The sequence below is a fragment of the Propithecus coquereli genome, unplaced genomic scaffold, assembly GCF_000956105.1.
Source record: "Propithecus coquereli isolate 6110/MARCELLA unplaced genomic scaffold, Pcoq_1.0 Scaffold22, whole genome shotgun sequence".
NCBI classification, from domain to species: Eukaryota; Metazoa; Chordata; class Mammalia; order Primates; family Indriidae; genus Propithecus; species Propithecus coquereli.
This window is the reverse complement of record NW_012147189.1, coordinates 8426934-8442018: the sequence shown is the minus strand read 5'-3', so window position 1 is coordinate 8442018 and position 15085 is coordinate 8426934. Positions and strand designations below refer to the sequence as shown.

The following is a 15085-nucleotide window of genomic DNA, read 5'->3' as shown; positions in this document are numbered from 1 at the left end:
AAGCTTATGTCCAGTTAAAGTTTGACTGAGAGTTTTTGGTTGTGACATTCCTAAACCTCTTTTGATGCTAATAAATTGTATTTGCTAGATAAGCACAACATTTTAGCTAAAAAGATCTGGAAGATACTTTGAGTATCTGTCAGTCCTTATCAACTAGTTGCTAATGAATAGTGGATCACCTGAGTCTACCTCATCAGTTTGTTGGAGAGGGCAAGGAAAACATTCTACTTCCTTCAGCTTTAATTATAGAGTTATAGACTGTCATATTCCAGTTTTAGAGGAATTTATTTCTTAACTAGTAGTATATACTTCAGTATAAGGTAGATTTATCAATCTGTATTGAAGATGAGTAAAGTATGACACCTGCCTTCAAAAACTTTACAACAGTAATCTCATCTCTGGCTGGACTTCAGAATCACTAGAAGCACAGATGTCCAGTCCCTGAGATTTGGCTTTAGAAGGTGTGGGCCTGGCATTGCTTTATAATTTTAAAGACACAGGAGATAAACACAGAAATATAAGACTGAATATGTCAAGCAACTGAAGATATTAATATTTAATAAAGGGAGAGGTCTTAAGAATTTGAAAAGGTTTAAGGAATGTCAATTGAACTACACCTGGGAGGATATAGGATACTTATGGAAGAGTTGAGGTTATGATAAACCCAGAAAAAAAAGGCTAGAACCAGAGAGTGGAGGGCATTAAACCAAATTAAGGAATTTCTATCTAATTTAATATATTATGGGGTACCGTTGGATATTTTGAGCTGAGGAGGTATGTGAAGATTTTTCAACTAACAAATACAAAATAAAAGGGGAGAGACCAAAGGCAGTGAAATAAGTTAGGCGGAAATTTCTGGATTCTAAATGATAGGTCACTAAATCCAGATCACTCTAGATAGCAGGAGGAATGGAAAAGAAGAAAGATTAGAAAAAGTTTTCTGAGGTATAATTATCAGAATTTGTTAACCGATTGGATCAGGAGGCAGCAAGCAAGAGAGAGAAAAATCAAAGATAACTCAGAGGGTTTGAGCTAGAGTAGTAGCTAAGAGAATGTTGTGTCCATCTGTAGAAATGAAGAGCTCAGTGGCAAAGCCTGCCTAGAGAGTAAACCCACCAGTTACTTCTGAACTGCTTGTGGAAATGGAATGCCATCAGAGTGTGTTCCCGATCCCAACACCTTGGACCCCCACAGCAATCCTTCTAAGGGCTGAGAAACCAGAGGTATCAGCATATAGAATAGGAGCAGAATTGTTAGGAAAATGTTGTTTCTAGTTCAATTCCATTTTTTATTAACGACTTATTTTACGAGGCTCTCTTTCAATTCTTATTGCATATTACTGTTACTATATAATTGAGTTTGTTTATTATATGTGAAGTAGCAGTAAGTGAATTTTTGTACTCTGAAGTGTGTAGAAGAGTGAGCTCCAGAGAATGCTGTAGAGTTGGGAGGAATTGGTAAATGCAGTCAGGAAGATTTAAATTCTTCCTTCTCATTCTGCGTAACCCATTCTCTACATACCAGCCAATGTACTCTTAAAATGCAAGTCAGATTATATTTCTCCCCTGCTTAAAACCCTGCAAACAGACCACCCAATGCACTTGGAATAAAATTCCATCCCTTCACCATGGCCTGCAAGCCCTCACATGGCCTGGGGACTGCCCACCTCTCTGAATCATCTTCTGCCACTTTTCCCTCACCCGCCATGTTCTAGTCACTCCAGTCTTTGAGTTTCTTAACTGTGACAACTTCTTTCCTCCTTGGAGCCCCTGCACTTGTTCTCCCAGAACTCTGCCTGCAGCACTCTGCCCCCAGACTTTCATCTGGCTTCTTCTTTCCATTCAGGTCTCAGGCCAAAAGTCTTCTTTATCCGGCTGAAATCGATGGCCACTTTTCCCCTTCCCACTCCACCTTCTCCTTCATTCTCTTCACATCCCCTATTGTATTTTCTTCACAGTACTCTTAATTCTCCAAAACTACCGAGTTCATTGGTTTCCTTTTTTTTTCTGTCATTTCTCACTACCAAGTAAGCTACAAGAGCAGAGCCCTTAGATTTCTTGCTCACCGCTGCAACCCCTCCACCAAGAAACAGTGCCTGGCATACAGTGAATACGTGTATTAATGTGAATGTATGAATTAATCGATCACAGGGACTCTGGGAAAACTATCTGCCCACAAAATACATCCTTTAGAGCAGAATCCACAAGTGAGAGAGGAAGACCACAAACACCACAGAAGATTCAGATATTTGAACTAGTAAATGGTTTTTCGGTATGTTTTGAAATAAGGAAAGTATTTTGCAATTCATTTTTTGTCTTACCCTTCCCTTCCCCCCCCCACCACATACATAGACACACACACACACGCACACACACACACACACACATACATATAGAGTCAAACTGGCAGCCACAGGTACCTAGCTAAACACAGAAAAGGGAGCTAGGGGAAAGTGAAAGCTGACAAATTAGAGTGTTATTTTACAATGAAGGAACTCAGGGCTCAGCAAAGCTCTTTATCGAATGTATTGGGAATATTAGAATCAGAAACCTGTACTTAGGGAGATAACTATTTTATGCTTGTTTGCATTCCCTTGTTTATCACTATGTTTACTTATAATCCTTTGGTAAAGTTACTTTTGAAAATGACAAAGGGAAACTGGAAATGGGGGCTTTTGCTCACACATAGACTCAAGTTTTAAAGGAAAACAATATATCCTTGGAGGCCAGGCCTTGTGGCAACAGTGGGAATAGTATGTGATACAAGACAAGAATTACAACCAAAGAAAATACTTCTGCACCAGCTGTCTGAGTTCAGTATAGCAAAAATGCATTCATTTTTTCAATCAGTTTAGGAAAGGGTTGATTAGAGAAGTCTGCAAGGTTCAAAGCCAGAGACACACAGCTTGCTGCAAACTGTCTGCTATACCTCAAGAATAAATTTACTTCCCAGAGTTGTCCCCTGGGTCTTAAACTGCCCTGTCCCCACTTCCTCCACTCCCAGCTCTACCTCACCCCCCACCATGCACACCCCCTTAGATGAAAGACTTTTGGCAGAAAAGGAGTTAGAGGAAAGGACAGGCTACCCTATAGAAGCTGCAAATGACCAAAAAGTTTCCACTGCTAGTTGTATGTCTTTGTTTCATCTTGTTTCTCATATCTGTGGTCAAACTTGACTTCTTGCCTTAGGGTCTTGACACAATCTCAGCTTTAACAGTGTTGGCGATGGAAAAAAACTTGCTCATATCTTACACAGGTAACTTAACAAGGCATTGAAGCATGTTTACTGAGCTGCACTTGGCATTTCCCTTACACAATCTCAGTAAACAGCCCACCCAGCTCCATTCACTACCCCTCAGTGGGGCAGTCTCATACTTGTCCCTTCTAACTTAGAGGGTTTCCATTAGGAGCCCTTCTCTGTTCAAATACTGGTAGGTTTGTATTTTATTTTTTAAAAAAATGATATTCTCGGCTGGGTGTGCTGGTTCACGCCTGTAATCCTAGCACTCTGGGAGGCCGAGGCAGGAGGATCACTTGAGCTCAGGAGTTCAAGACCAGCCTGAGCAAGAGCGAGACCTCGTCTCTACTAAAAATACAAAGAAATTATCTGGACAGCTAAAAATATATAGAAAAAATTAGCCGGGCATGGTGGCGTGTGCTTGTAGTCCCAGCTACTCAGGAGACTGAGGCAGAAGGATCGCTTGAGCCCAGGAGTTTGAGGTTGCTGTGAGCTAGGCTGACGCCACGGCCCTCACTCTAGCCAGGGCAACAGAGCGAGACTCTGTCTCAAAAAAAAAAAAAAATGGTATTCTCCTTAGAAGCTCTAGAATTCATTTTTAAGTGAGTTTTAGTAGTTATATTTTATCTCTTTTTAGAAGACACATTATTTTTCAGTGCTCTGATATTTCTGATTCTTTATAACTTTCTAAAAGTAATGCTGGTGAGCTCCTAAGTTCATTAGTTAATCCCAGTGGGACTTAATAATGCATATTACAAACCTCCTGATTTTTATATATTAGATTTTTCTCAAGAATTCCCTTACCTGTTATTATCAACATAGCTATATTGACAGAGTCTTCATTACTTCCTAATTGCCCATACCTTTTTTTCCTTGTTAAGATCAATTTTTTAAAATCAAGTCTTCTCCTTTTGGAAATATCATAGACATATTATCATGTTAATATTAATGTGTTTTATATCTTTCTAGTTTCTTTCCCTCTTTATCGTAGGAGCTTACAAAGTTTATTTAATACCTTTTGCTTTAAAAATGCATTCTTTTGTTGGGGCAGAGAAGAGGCAGAGTGAGAAATTAGGGGCATATGCTTGGTTTTTATCCCTCTGAAACAAAGGTATCAAAAATGGTGTTCCATATTTAAAGGTGACTTTGTGAACAGTGATAGTCCCTATTCTAAACCAGACACTAAGATGTAAATTATGCATAGATTGTTGAAATTACACTAGATTGTTTTATTGCACTTCAATTTATTTCATTTCACAGATACTGTACTTTTTACAAATTGAAGATTTGTGGCAACCTTAGATCAAACAAGGCTATCACTGCCATTTTTCCAAAAACTGTATGTGCTCACTTTGTATCTGTGTGTCACATTTTGGTAATTCTTACTGTATTTCCAACTTTTTCATTATTTTATCTGTTATGGTGATCTATGATCTGTGATCTTTGATGTTACTATTATAATTGTTTTGGGGCACCATGAACCACACCCACAGAAGATGGTGAAGTAAATGTTGTTGTGTCTTCTGACCACTCTGCCAACCTGCTGATCCCTATCTTTCTTCCTCTCTTCTGGCCTCCCTCGTCCCTGAGACACAATAATATTGAAATTAGGCCAATTAATAACCCTACGATGGCCTCTAAGTGTTCAAGTGAAAGTAAAAGTCTCCTGTTTCTCACTTTAAATCAAAAGCTAGAAATGATTAAGATTAGTGAGATAGGCATGTCAAAAGCTGAGACAGACCAAAAACTATGCCTCTTGCACCAGTTAACCAAGTCGTGAAGGCAAAGGAAAAATTCTTGAAGGAAATTCAAAAGTGTTACTCCAGTGAACACAGGGATGCTAAGAAAGCAAAACAGCCTTAATGCTGATATTGGGAAAGTTTTAATGGTCTGGAAGAAGGATCAAACCAGTCACAGCATTCCCTTAAGCCAAAACCTAATCCATAGCAAAGCCCTAAGTCTCTTCAATTCTATGAAGGCTGAGAGAGGTGTGGAAGGTGCAGGAAAAAAAGTTTGAAGCTAGCAGAGGTTGATTCATGAGCCTTAAGGAAAGAAACCATCTCCATAATATAAAAATGCAAGGTGAAGCAGCAAGTGCTAATGTGAAAGCTGCAGGAAGTTATCCAGAAGATCTAGCTAAGATCATTGATGAATGTGACTACACCAAACAGGAGATTTTCAATGGAGACAAAACAGCCTTCTATTGGAAGAAGATGCCATCTAGGAATTTCATAGCTAGAGAGGAGAAATCATTGCCTGGCTCCAAAGCTTCAGAGAGAGGCTGACTGTCTTGTTAGGGGCTAATGCACCTGATGACTATAAGTTGAAACCAATGCTCATTTACCACTCCAGAAATCCTATCGCCCTTAAAAATTATGGTAAATCTGGACGTGGTGGTTCACACCTGTAATCCAAGCACTTTGGGAGGCCGCAGCTGAGAGATCACTGGAGGCCAGGAGTTCAAGGGCAGCCTGAGCAGCATAGTGAGACCTCGTCTCTACAAAACAAAACAAACAAACAAAAAATTATCTACTCTGCCTGTGCTCTGTAAATGGAACAACAAAGCCTGGATGACAGCACATCTGTTTACAGCATGGTTTACTGAATACAGGTGGTCCCTGGGTTACAGATGAAATACATTCCTGAGAACATCTTTAGGTCAGATTTGTCTGTAACTCAAATCCTTTATAAACAATAATGATGATGATAATAATAATAATAATACTATAATGGCTCGTATGTGGCAATAATAATACAGTATAATGCTATAATAATAATAATACCCCGATACTGTAGTAAGTTACAGAAACTATGATGTTCTTTCTTTTAATTCAAACAAACAGAACATAAAAACAAACTCATACAAAAGGTTTAGGTAGGAAATAGGAGAAATTCGGAAAAAGAATATTAAAAGTTAACACTCACCTAGTGTTGCATCAATGCTAATAGGAATGGCTAATAGGAATGTTACACTTACTTTACTCTTCTAACTAAATCAGTAATAACTTTTCCATGTCAACAATCAGTCCACTATGCTGCTTAGTAATAATTGATACTTTCACTGGAGCACTGCCTTTCACGTTTCATTATTCTCACTTTATCCTTTACAATTGTTCTGACAGTTGAGCAACTGAAGCCTAATGCTTTACCAATGAATGAATGATGGCATCTTAAGAGCCTTTCTGCAAATGTTTAACTCTTTCTATTTGTGTTTCCATTGTAATCACTTTTCGCTGCAGGCTCACCTGGACTTGCAGTGGGCTTTTGCTTTGGAGGCATGTTCATAAGGGTAAACACAGACTCACTAAATCAAAATAAAAAGTTAAGATGCAAGTGATGCTGTGTGTAAGCGACTGTACAAACAATGAGACTAGCTGCTAGCATAAAGATGCTGCGGTAACGAACAGCTTACACCAGGCAGGTTTGTTTACATGTATACAGGAAACCAGTTCCCAAATTATTAATTTAATTATTTAATTATAAATTTGCATTATGGGGAGTCTTGGAAGCCTATTTGTAAGTATGGAATACCGTAAGTCAGGTCGTCTGTGACCCAGGAACTGCCTGTATTTTAAGCCCACTGTTGAGACCTACTGCTCAGAAAAAATTCCTTTCAAAATACTACTACTCATTAAAAATGCACCTGGTCACCCAAGAGCTTTGATGGAAATGTACAAGGAGATTAATATTGTTTTCATGCCTGCTAATACAACATCCATTCTGCAGCCCATGGATCAGGAGTAATTTCAACTTTCACATCTTATTATTTAAGAAATATATTTTGTAAGGCTATAGCTGCCCTGGATAGTGATTCCTCTGATGGATCTGGGCAAAGTAAATTGAAATCCATTTGGAAAGGAGTCATCATTCTATTAATAGATGCTATTAAGGACAATTGTTATTCATAGGAGAAGTTCAAAATATCAACATTAACGGGATTTTGGAAGAAGTTGATTCCAACCCTCATGGATAACTTTGAGGGGTTCTAGACTTCAGTGGAAGTAACTGCAGATGTGGTGTAAATGGCAAGAGAACTAGAATCAGAAGTGGAGCCTGAAGATATGACTGAATTTTTGCAATCCCATGATAAAACTTGAATGGAAGAGGAGTTGCTTCTTAGGGATGAGCAAAGAAAGGTGTTTTTTGAGACAGAATTCTACTCCTGGTGAAGATGCCATGAACATTGCATTATGGTTGTACACAACAAAGGATTTAGAATATTCCATAAATTTAGGTGATTAAAGCAATGGCAGGGTTCGAGAAGATCGACTTCAGTTTTGAAAGAAGTTCCACTGTGGGTAAAATGCTATCAAACAGCGTTGCATGCTACAGAGAAATCTTTTGTGAAAGGATGAGTCAAATGATGCAGCAAACTTTATTGCTGTCTTACTTTAAGAGATTGCCACAGCCACCTCAACCTTGGGCAACCACCACCGGGACAGTCAGCAGCCATCAACGTCAAGACAAGACTCTCCACCAGCGAGGTTACAGCTTACTGAAGCTCAGATGATCATTAGCATTTTTAACAATAAAGTACTTTTAATTAAGGTATGCACATTGTGTTTTTAGACATAATGCTATTACACACTTAATAGACTACAGTATAGCATAAACATAATTTTTCTGGGAAACCAAAAAAATTGTGTGACTCACCTAATTGTGATATTAGCTTTATTGGGTTAGTCTGGAACCAAATCTGCAATACCTCTGAGGTATGCCTGTATTTCATGACCTTTTTGTAGACTAGGTTGAAGTCAAATAAAGTGATTCATAATAATTAAAATAGTGAATAGCAGACCAAGAAATTTTTCTAATTATCTTTTTGGTGGTAAGCTACTCCACACTCATACTATTCATCAGTCTGTCTACTACTTACCAGTTAACCTTATCTCTGACAAATCTGATTTGTGTGTGTGTATCATTTGAAGAATGGTTATTTGCTTTCTCAGATAATTCTTCACTTTATTAAGAGATTCACTGAAGAGGTACATAGCCTACGTCTTTATTTTAAAAATATTCTATTTGCAGAAACTATATTTACATACAACTTTTTAAGCCATCTACTGCATAAAATGAGGTGTAGCTTCAGAATGGTATACATCTGCCAAAGTAAACATCAGTATTTTGGCTGCTAACTCAGTAGCATATTTTGGCTTAATTTTTGGTCCCCTCCAAAAAAAATTCTAAGAACTAAGATCAAGTGAAGAGGAGTGTGGACAAGGCTGACTTATAAGAAACATTTGAATTGGGGTCATCACAGGAAGAAGAAAAGGAAGTAGACAAGATATATTAATGTTTTCATCTCTCTTATCCTATTTGAGCATTCTACTCAGCATAATTTTCAATCTTTGTTTTTAATTTCTAAATGCCATTACATAAATATAGCCTCCTTCTTTGTCAGTTCCATTACAAGACACTTTTTCTTAAATATATAGTCTTTTGGGGAAACAAATGACACATTTTAGCAATTTGATCTTTCTTGTATGATTTATAATTTCATCCTTCATATTTAAAGTTTCTGATCCTTTTGACCATTTGCACTATGTTCACTGCTTTCAAATTTGCTAATTTTTTAAAACAATTGATAGGTCAAGGATAAATATTCAGTGCAGTATTTTGATTTGAAGATCCCCTGCCTTTTGGTTATTTTACAATGAACAACAGCATTGACAAGCAGTATTTGTGGAAGAAACATAAGATAAATGAAAAATAAGTATTTTCTGCTCTGTATAAGGATAAAAGAGATAGCTAGAGTAGGGTTCAGATTATTGGGAGAATTAGTCTCTAATGTAATAAAAAGAATTATTCATTTGAACAAATATTCATGACTCTTGATTAGCTCCTATTATAACAAATATTATACATTGCTTTTACTATCCTGAAATAAATTCTACAGATAACATAGTCTACCTACTTACAAGATTCTTCAATAGTCATAATGCTCCACTTTAACATATAGAAAGAATCAAAAGCAATTCATAATAAAAAATAATATGCATTTCAATATTTAAAGTGCTCAGGCAAATCTACCTGAGAAGCTGTAATAGAGTAGTCAGATACTTGGTCCTATGCATATAGAATGAGTTTGACAGCTACAAATGCAGACTGATACAGGTGTGCTTATTGGCAACTCAAGTACCATGGGAAGTGGTGCCATCAATGATGAGATTTTTTCATAGGGTAAACCACTCTTGGTAATATTCTGAAAAACATAAAGTACACAGTCCCTTCAATTTACATGGTAGTTGCATTCCTGCAAAACTCAGTGTATATTAAAATCATGCAAAAAGTACTTTGAGATTATTTGTAAAACAGATTTAAATTCTAAGCCTATATAATTATAAACAGGTTTTTTTGACTACATGAATAGCTGTGGAACATTCAAAAATCGTGTGGGATGCAGAACAATTCGTCATCATGCTGTACTGCCCCGCAAATTACAGGATGTCCACCATCCCTGACCTTCTCCCACTGAAAGCCAATAGCACCTTCCAATCATCTTAGCCACCAAAAATACCCCGACAAATATCCAAAATGCCTCTAGAGGCCACTACCATCCCCATTAATAACCACTGATTGAGACTGAGCAAAGGTACTTTTTGTAATGATGCACTGTCATCCTTAACATTTTACTTCTATACTGAATTGATTTTATAGGTTGGGAAACTGAATTCACCCCAAAGGTGAATTATCCAGTTAAAACAAGGCTGCCAATCCAAAGGGATATAGAAATCATTCCTAGAGAACTTGGCAGATATTAAATGTGGAAAAACCCTTTATTCCTTACATTGTGTGGACCTCTCTGGATTAGGAAAATGGGGTTTGAAAAGTGAGAAGTTCACAGTCCCTAAAATGGGGGACTTACGATAAGGGTAAAGCTGTGGTACTGAAAAGTCGAGGTCCTGACTGTAAAACCATGTTTATCTCCTGCAAATTACATGGTTAGTGCTAAATGGACTAGTTTCCCTGTTACCAGTACATCATTGCAGTTTATTAATAAATGGCTGCTTTTTTGATTAACCTAAATTTCCACCTTTTATATTCTTTTATGAATAAATAATTTAATGGCCTAATGTTTCTGCACTGATGTAATGAAAAGCAACCCTCTTAAGTTCCCTAAAGTGATATATATATTAAGTACCAGAAAGCTGCTCTCAGAAGTTTCCTTTCACTGAGCATTGTCATGAATAGATTTTCATATTAATTTATAAATATTTTCATTGAACTTTAGCCCTAAATTTTTGAACATGGTTCCCAAACAAGTTCTTAAAATTTGTCTGTGCAGCCCCAGATAGACATGCAGTTATCCAAGTTCCAAAAGCTATTTTTTAATTATTAAAAATCCACTTCCAAATATTTAGAAAAGACATTTTTGTATGATGTATGTTACCATTCCTTAGTTTAGGGAGAATTCTGTCTTCTCCACCCCATTCTCTGTAATTCAGTTGCTAACCTACCTTATTACCTTTACTCCTAGCAATTTTCCCTCCTCTGACAGAAGCACACATTCTCATTATTTATACTCTTAAATTGCAAGAGTAAATGTTGAGTGCCAGTTCAGGTACTCAGTTATCTCAGGGACTTTGGTCTTTTCAGCCCAGGACTAATCAAGTAGAGAGTCATCATAAGCGAAAACTAAAAAGCTTTTGCAGTGGTTTTATCACCATTGAAATTGTTCATCCTTCAGAAAGATTGTCACCCAGGAAAGAAGAAATAAAGGAGTTAAAATTGCTTCAGACCATTGACTCCTTAGGTCCCTCTAGATTCATAGATTGAATTGGTTTTCAAGGGGTGGGAGGAATCATGAGAGGAATTCCCTGAGAAAGCTTACAAATTGATCATAGCCTTGGTAACACTAGTAGGTGTAAGTGTGATCACTATGGAGGACATGCCAAATGTGGCTGGAAGCTTGGGGAATGGGAAAGAAAAGAGACAATTAACACCTTTTTTTTTTTTTTTGGCTTATTGTGTTTGGGGGTGGGTGTGCCATGTAGTATGCATCTGCCAATGGTCTTTCAAAAAGAAGAGATACAATTGATTTTAAAATATTTTATTATTGAAGTACAATTTAGTAGTTATTATTGAACTGAAACTAAGCAAGCACTGTAGAAACAGAGACAGACATTTCATAAACCTATCCAGAAAGTGGTCCCCATTTTAGATAGACCCACAAAATATCATTTAAAGTAGACATATCTGAGCATATATAGAACTGCTCACTTAGGTTTGGAGAATATAAAATCCTCCAAATTCAAAAGAATCCTTTGTCATTTGAATAAGTCAAAATTATAATAATAAAAATGTCTAGTTATATATATTTTAAGGAACTTGAGATTTTTCACACCTATTGATGCAGGCAGGCATATATATAATTTTTTCCCCAAGAATCCTATTAAGAATTGTCAAAATCCAGTTAGGCGGCTTTAGGATTTACCAGGATAAACCAACACTCATCCCTCCTTCCCATTGAATAACAATGAATTTTGCCCTAAACAGTAAGCAAATAGAGGAATGACCTCATTTTTTAGGCTGAATGCAGTAGTGTAGAGGGATATTTCTCAAGTATATGACTTCAATACTGGATCTTAGTTTCAAATGCAAGTTCAGAAGGCCAGTCTGCAGAGGAGAGGAGGATAGAGAGCATCCTTGTGAGGGCCCCTATAAAGAGAGGGTTTCTCTACTAGGGCCAGGTCCCACAGCTAAGTCACATGCACAGACTGTAGCTTTCTGCTCTCTGGCGGACTGCAGCCATAGCATCCTTATTGTTGTAACTCCCAGATTGTGATACTGTCACAAAACTGTTGCTAGGCAACAAATGTGGTTACCAGGTCTCAGCGAATAGCTGAAGGGGAAAGCAAAGTGTTGCACCATTGTAGAGTAACCATAGCAATGACCTACTATTACAGACTAAAGAATTATCATTAACAATGTTAAAGTATCAGACAGAGGCCCTGAATCCGGAGACTTCCAAGCAGTATCTCTCTGCATAATTGAGTGATCCAAGAGGAGATTTCAACTGTTTCAAAGCTATTCTCACTCATAATTTCTATGGAAGAGTCTTTGTAATTTTTATTTTTTAATTCAAAAAATTGTTCAGTTATGAAGCTACTAGTAAAATGCTATAAGCCATCACAAGGAGTCAAAATAGATTAATCTATTTCCTCATCTATTCTTATGCCTACATCAATATTATTTGCTGCTTGTGTTAAACTCTAGGTAGATTTGATTTGAAAAATACTGTACATGTGTATTAAATCGCAGTCACATAAAGAAGCTGTAGTAAAATAACCCCTTAAATTGACAACTAACTTGTATTTTTTAAGTTGAATTCCTCCTGACAAAATGAGAGGCCTAGATGCTCTTTAGTAGTCACTGCTTTGAAACATTGTTTTAGCTTTTCTAAATTCTCCTTAAAACCTGTAGGTATAATCTTTTCTGAATCTGGCCCTTCACTAAGCATCCCATATGATTTGGTCCCAGTGACCTGGCTGAGGTAAGCATGTCTAACAGCACAGCTTCCGGGAGAGACAAGAAAAATCCATTTTTTTCCCTTGGGAAGCAAGGAAACTTGGGTGCTCCGGGTGGGAGTAGAAGCGGGATCCCGCGCGCAGGGGAAACCAATCCCCGCGCGCGCCGGGTCCGGGGAAGTGGGTGGTTTCCAGGCGGGAGAGGGCGTGGCCCCGGCCGCCGCGCGCCCCCATTGGCCCAGAGGGGCTGAGGCCCCGGGCGCCCGGCCGCGCCGCGGGCGACCCGCGCGACTAGTCGGGGCCGCGTCTCCGCGCCGGGAACTCAGGCCGAAGGCGACCCGAGGCCCCTGAATGGCCGCGGGCCCGAGGACGTGGCGGATGTCCGCGCTGCCCTGAGCCTTGGGGGCAAAGTGAACCCTCGAGTAGAGGCGTGCCCTGGGGAGGCCGCGCACTGGCGGGCCTCGCCTCCCCGGCGTGGCGAGCCCGGAGTCGCGAGCCCGCGAGGGGGCGGGGGGCCCTGTGCCTCGGCTCGGCCTGGCTGCCGCCGCCCCCACCTGCGTCTGGCCCGGAGCGAGGCCACCTGGTAACCGAATCTGTGGGTTTTTTGCAGGCACCGACCGTCACGAGCTAACTTCGTGGAAGAGCTTCCCGTCTATTTTCAAATTCTTTACCGAAGCCTCTGAGGCCAAGACCAGTTCCCTGAAGCCGGCTCTGACGCGACGCTCCCACCGAATTAAGCACGAAGAGCTGTAAGAGGAGAGCGAGCGAGACGGGGGAGGGGAAGGCCAGGAACCACACTCGAGCATGCATCCACGCGTCTCCTAACTGCTTGTTGTCGGCGAGCAGACTCCCAGCCCCTCATTAGATTGTTTTCTTCCTAGAGCACAGGGTCGTGATATATACATCTAAATAGCGTTTTGCATTATTTCTAGATGAGTGCAACTGTCAAAGCAATATGGGTTCACTGGTCGTGCTTCCTGCGGGCTGAGCTCGGGCTTCTCGCTGCCCGTCAGCGCGCAGATTAAGGCTGACAGCGCCCTGCCCCGCGCGGCCCGCGCAGCTCTAATTGCCCTGACGGAGCCCGCGCCGGCGCTGCGGGGTGCGCGGTGTCTGCGCGGTCCTGCCGCCCGCCGCAGCGCAGCCGCTGCTGCTTCCCCCTCCTTAATCATGTCCATTCCCCCCCCTCCACCCCACCCCGCCTCCGAACAGGAGCAAACTTATTCTAGACTTCAAACTTTCATTTTAACTAGGTTTTTCCCTGAGGGCGTCTTATGCCTTTTTTTTTTTTTTTTTAAGGAAATTCCCCCCCACACGCACAGAAAAGTCAAATTTAAATTCAGAACATGAATGCCACGATGTACTACGGAGTTTGGGGAGTGTAAATTGTTCTCTCCTTAACGATCCATTTTCATTTCGAGACCAAAAGAACTTTGCGTAAAAATCTATAAAGTACCAAATCCGCACTACTGCTGAAAATCCTCTCGAGTTGATTGCGAAATTTTACCCGAGTCTCTAATTTCAGAAGAGACTGTTTAAAACATAATGATGAGCAGATCTTTTAAGGGTAGGTGTGAAAGGTCCCATTTTCCATGGAATTTCCAACTTTATCATTAGAATTGACTTTACTTTTTAAATATATGATGTGTATTGAGTGTCATTGTAATTTAGATAACACACTTAAGTTTTGCTGTTTAAATCTTAATGTGGAGAAAATTTGTTGTTAATCCTTACTAGAAGAGCTATTCTGAGCTTTCCTGGAGTTAGGCCCTTTTAGGGATAGAATATTTTATTGTCATCAGGAAAATAAACCTATGTACGCTGGAGCCTTTTTCTTCTGAAAGACTAAGTTGGGCTAAAATGATTCTTTTAGTTTTCTGCTCTAATAGGAAGAGAGAGATTTGATGTGAAAGATTTTTCTCCTCTCCATCCAATGGTATAATTTTTAGTACTCCACTTCCTCTGTAGGGTTTTTCCCTACATTTTCAACAGTTAAATATTTTAATCCAGCTAAGATCTGGCCAACACTGTGAAATACAAGAGATAAGTTAAGGTTTTGCTGACTTTTAAATTAAAATATTAAATATTAGCATTATCAATTTTTAATTACTTGAAGAATTTAATTACCTAGTGAAGATTATTTCTAATAGATGAGAATCCGAATTTAATATTTTTCATCCTTTTTTAAAGTGTATGCAACAATTAACATGCCTGCCTTATTTGAGGATATGATAAAATGTACCCAAAATGACTTAGAACTGTCTAATGCCTCAGAAAAAGAACTTAAAATCAACCACCTCATGGATAAATGTTTTTATATTACGAACTGATTTCAGCAAGTTTTAAAACTGATAATATCTCATTGCTGTGTTTGGCATCCAAGT

The 15085-nt window shown here is 39.1% G+C and overlaps 1 protein-coding gene across 1 annotated transcript in view; it reads left to right on the top strand.

The window, feature by feature from the left end:
* FAM172A (family with sequence similarity 172, member A) overlaps positions 1-13977 on the top strand; it is a 457566-nt gene extending 443589 nt beyond the window's left edge. Inside the window, exon 11 of the mRNA XM_012644784.1 lies at positions 13315-13977. Within this exon, the coding sequence (XP_012500238.1) occupies positions 13315-13457 (143 nt within the window). The 3' untranslated portion in view covers positions 13458-13977. The remainder of the gene's footprint in view (positions 1-13314) is intronic.
* The last annotated feature ends 1108 nt before the right edge of the window (positions 13978-15085 follow it).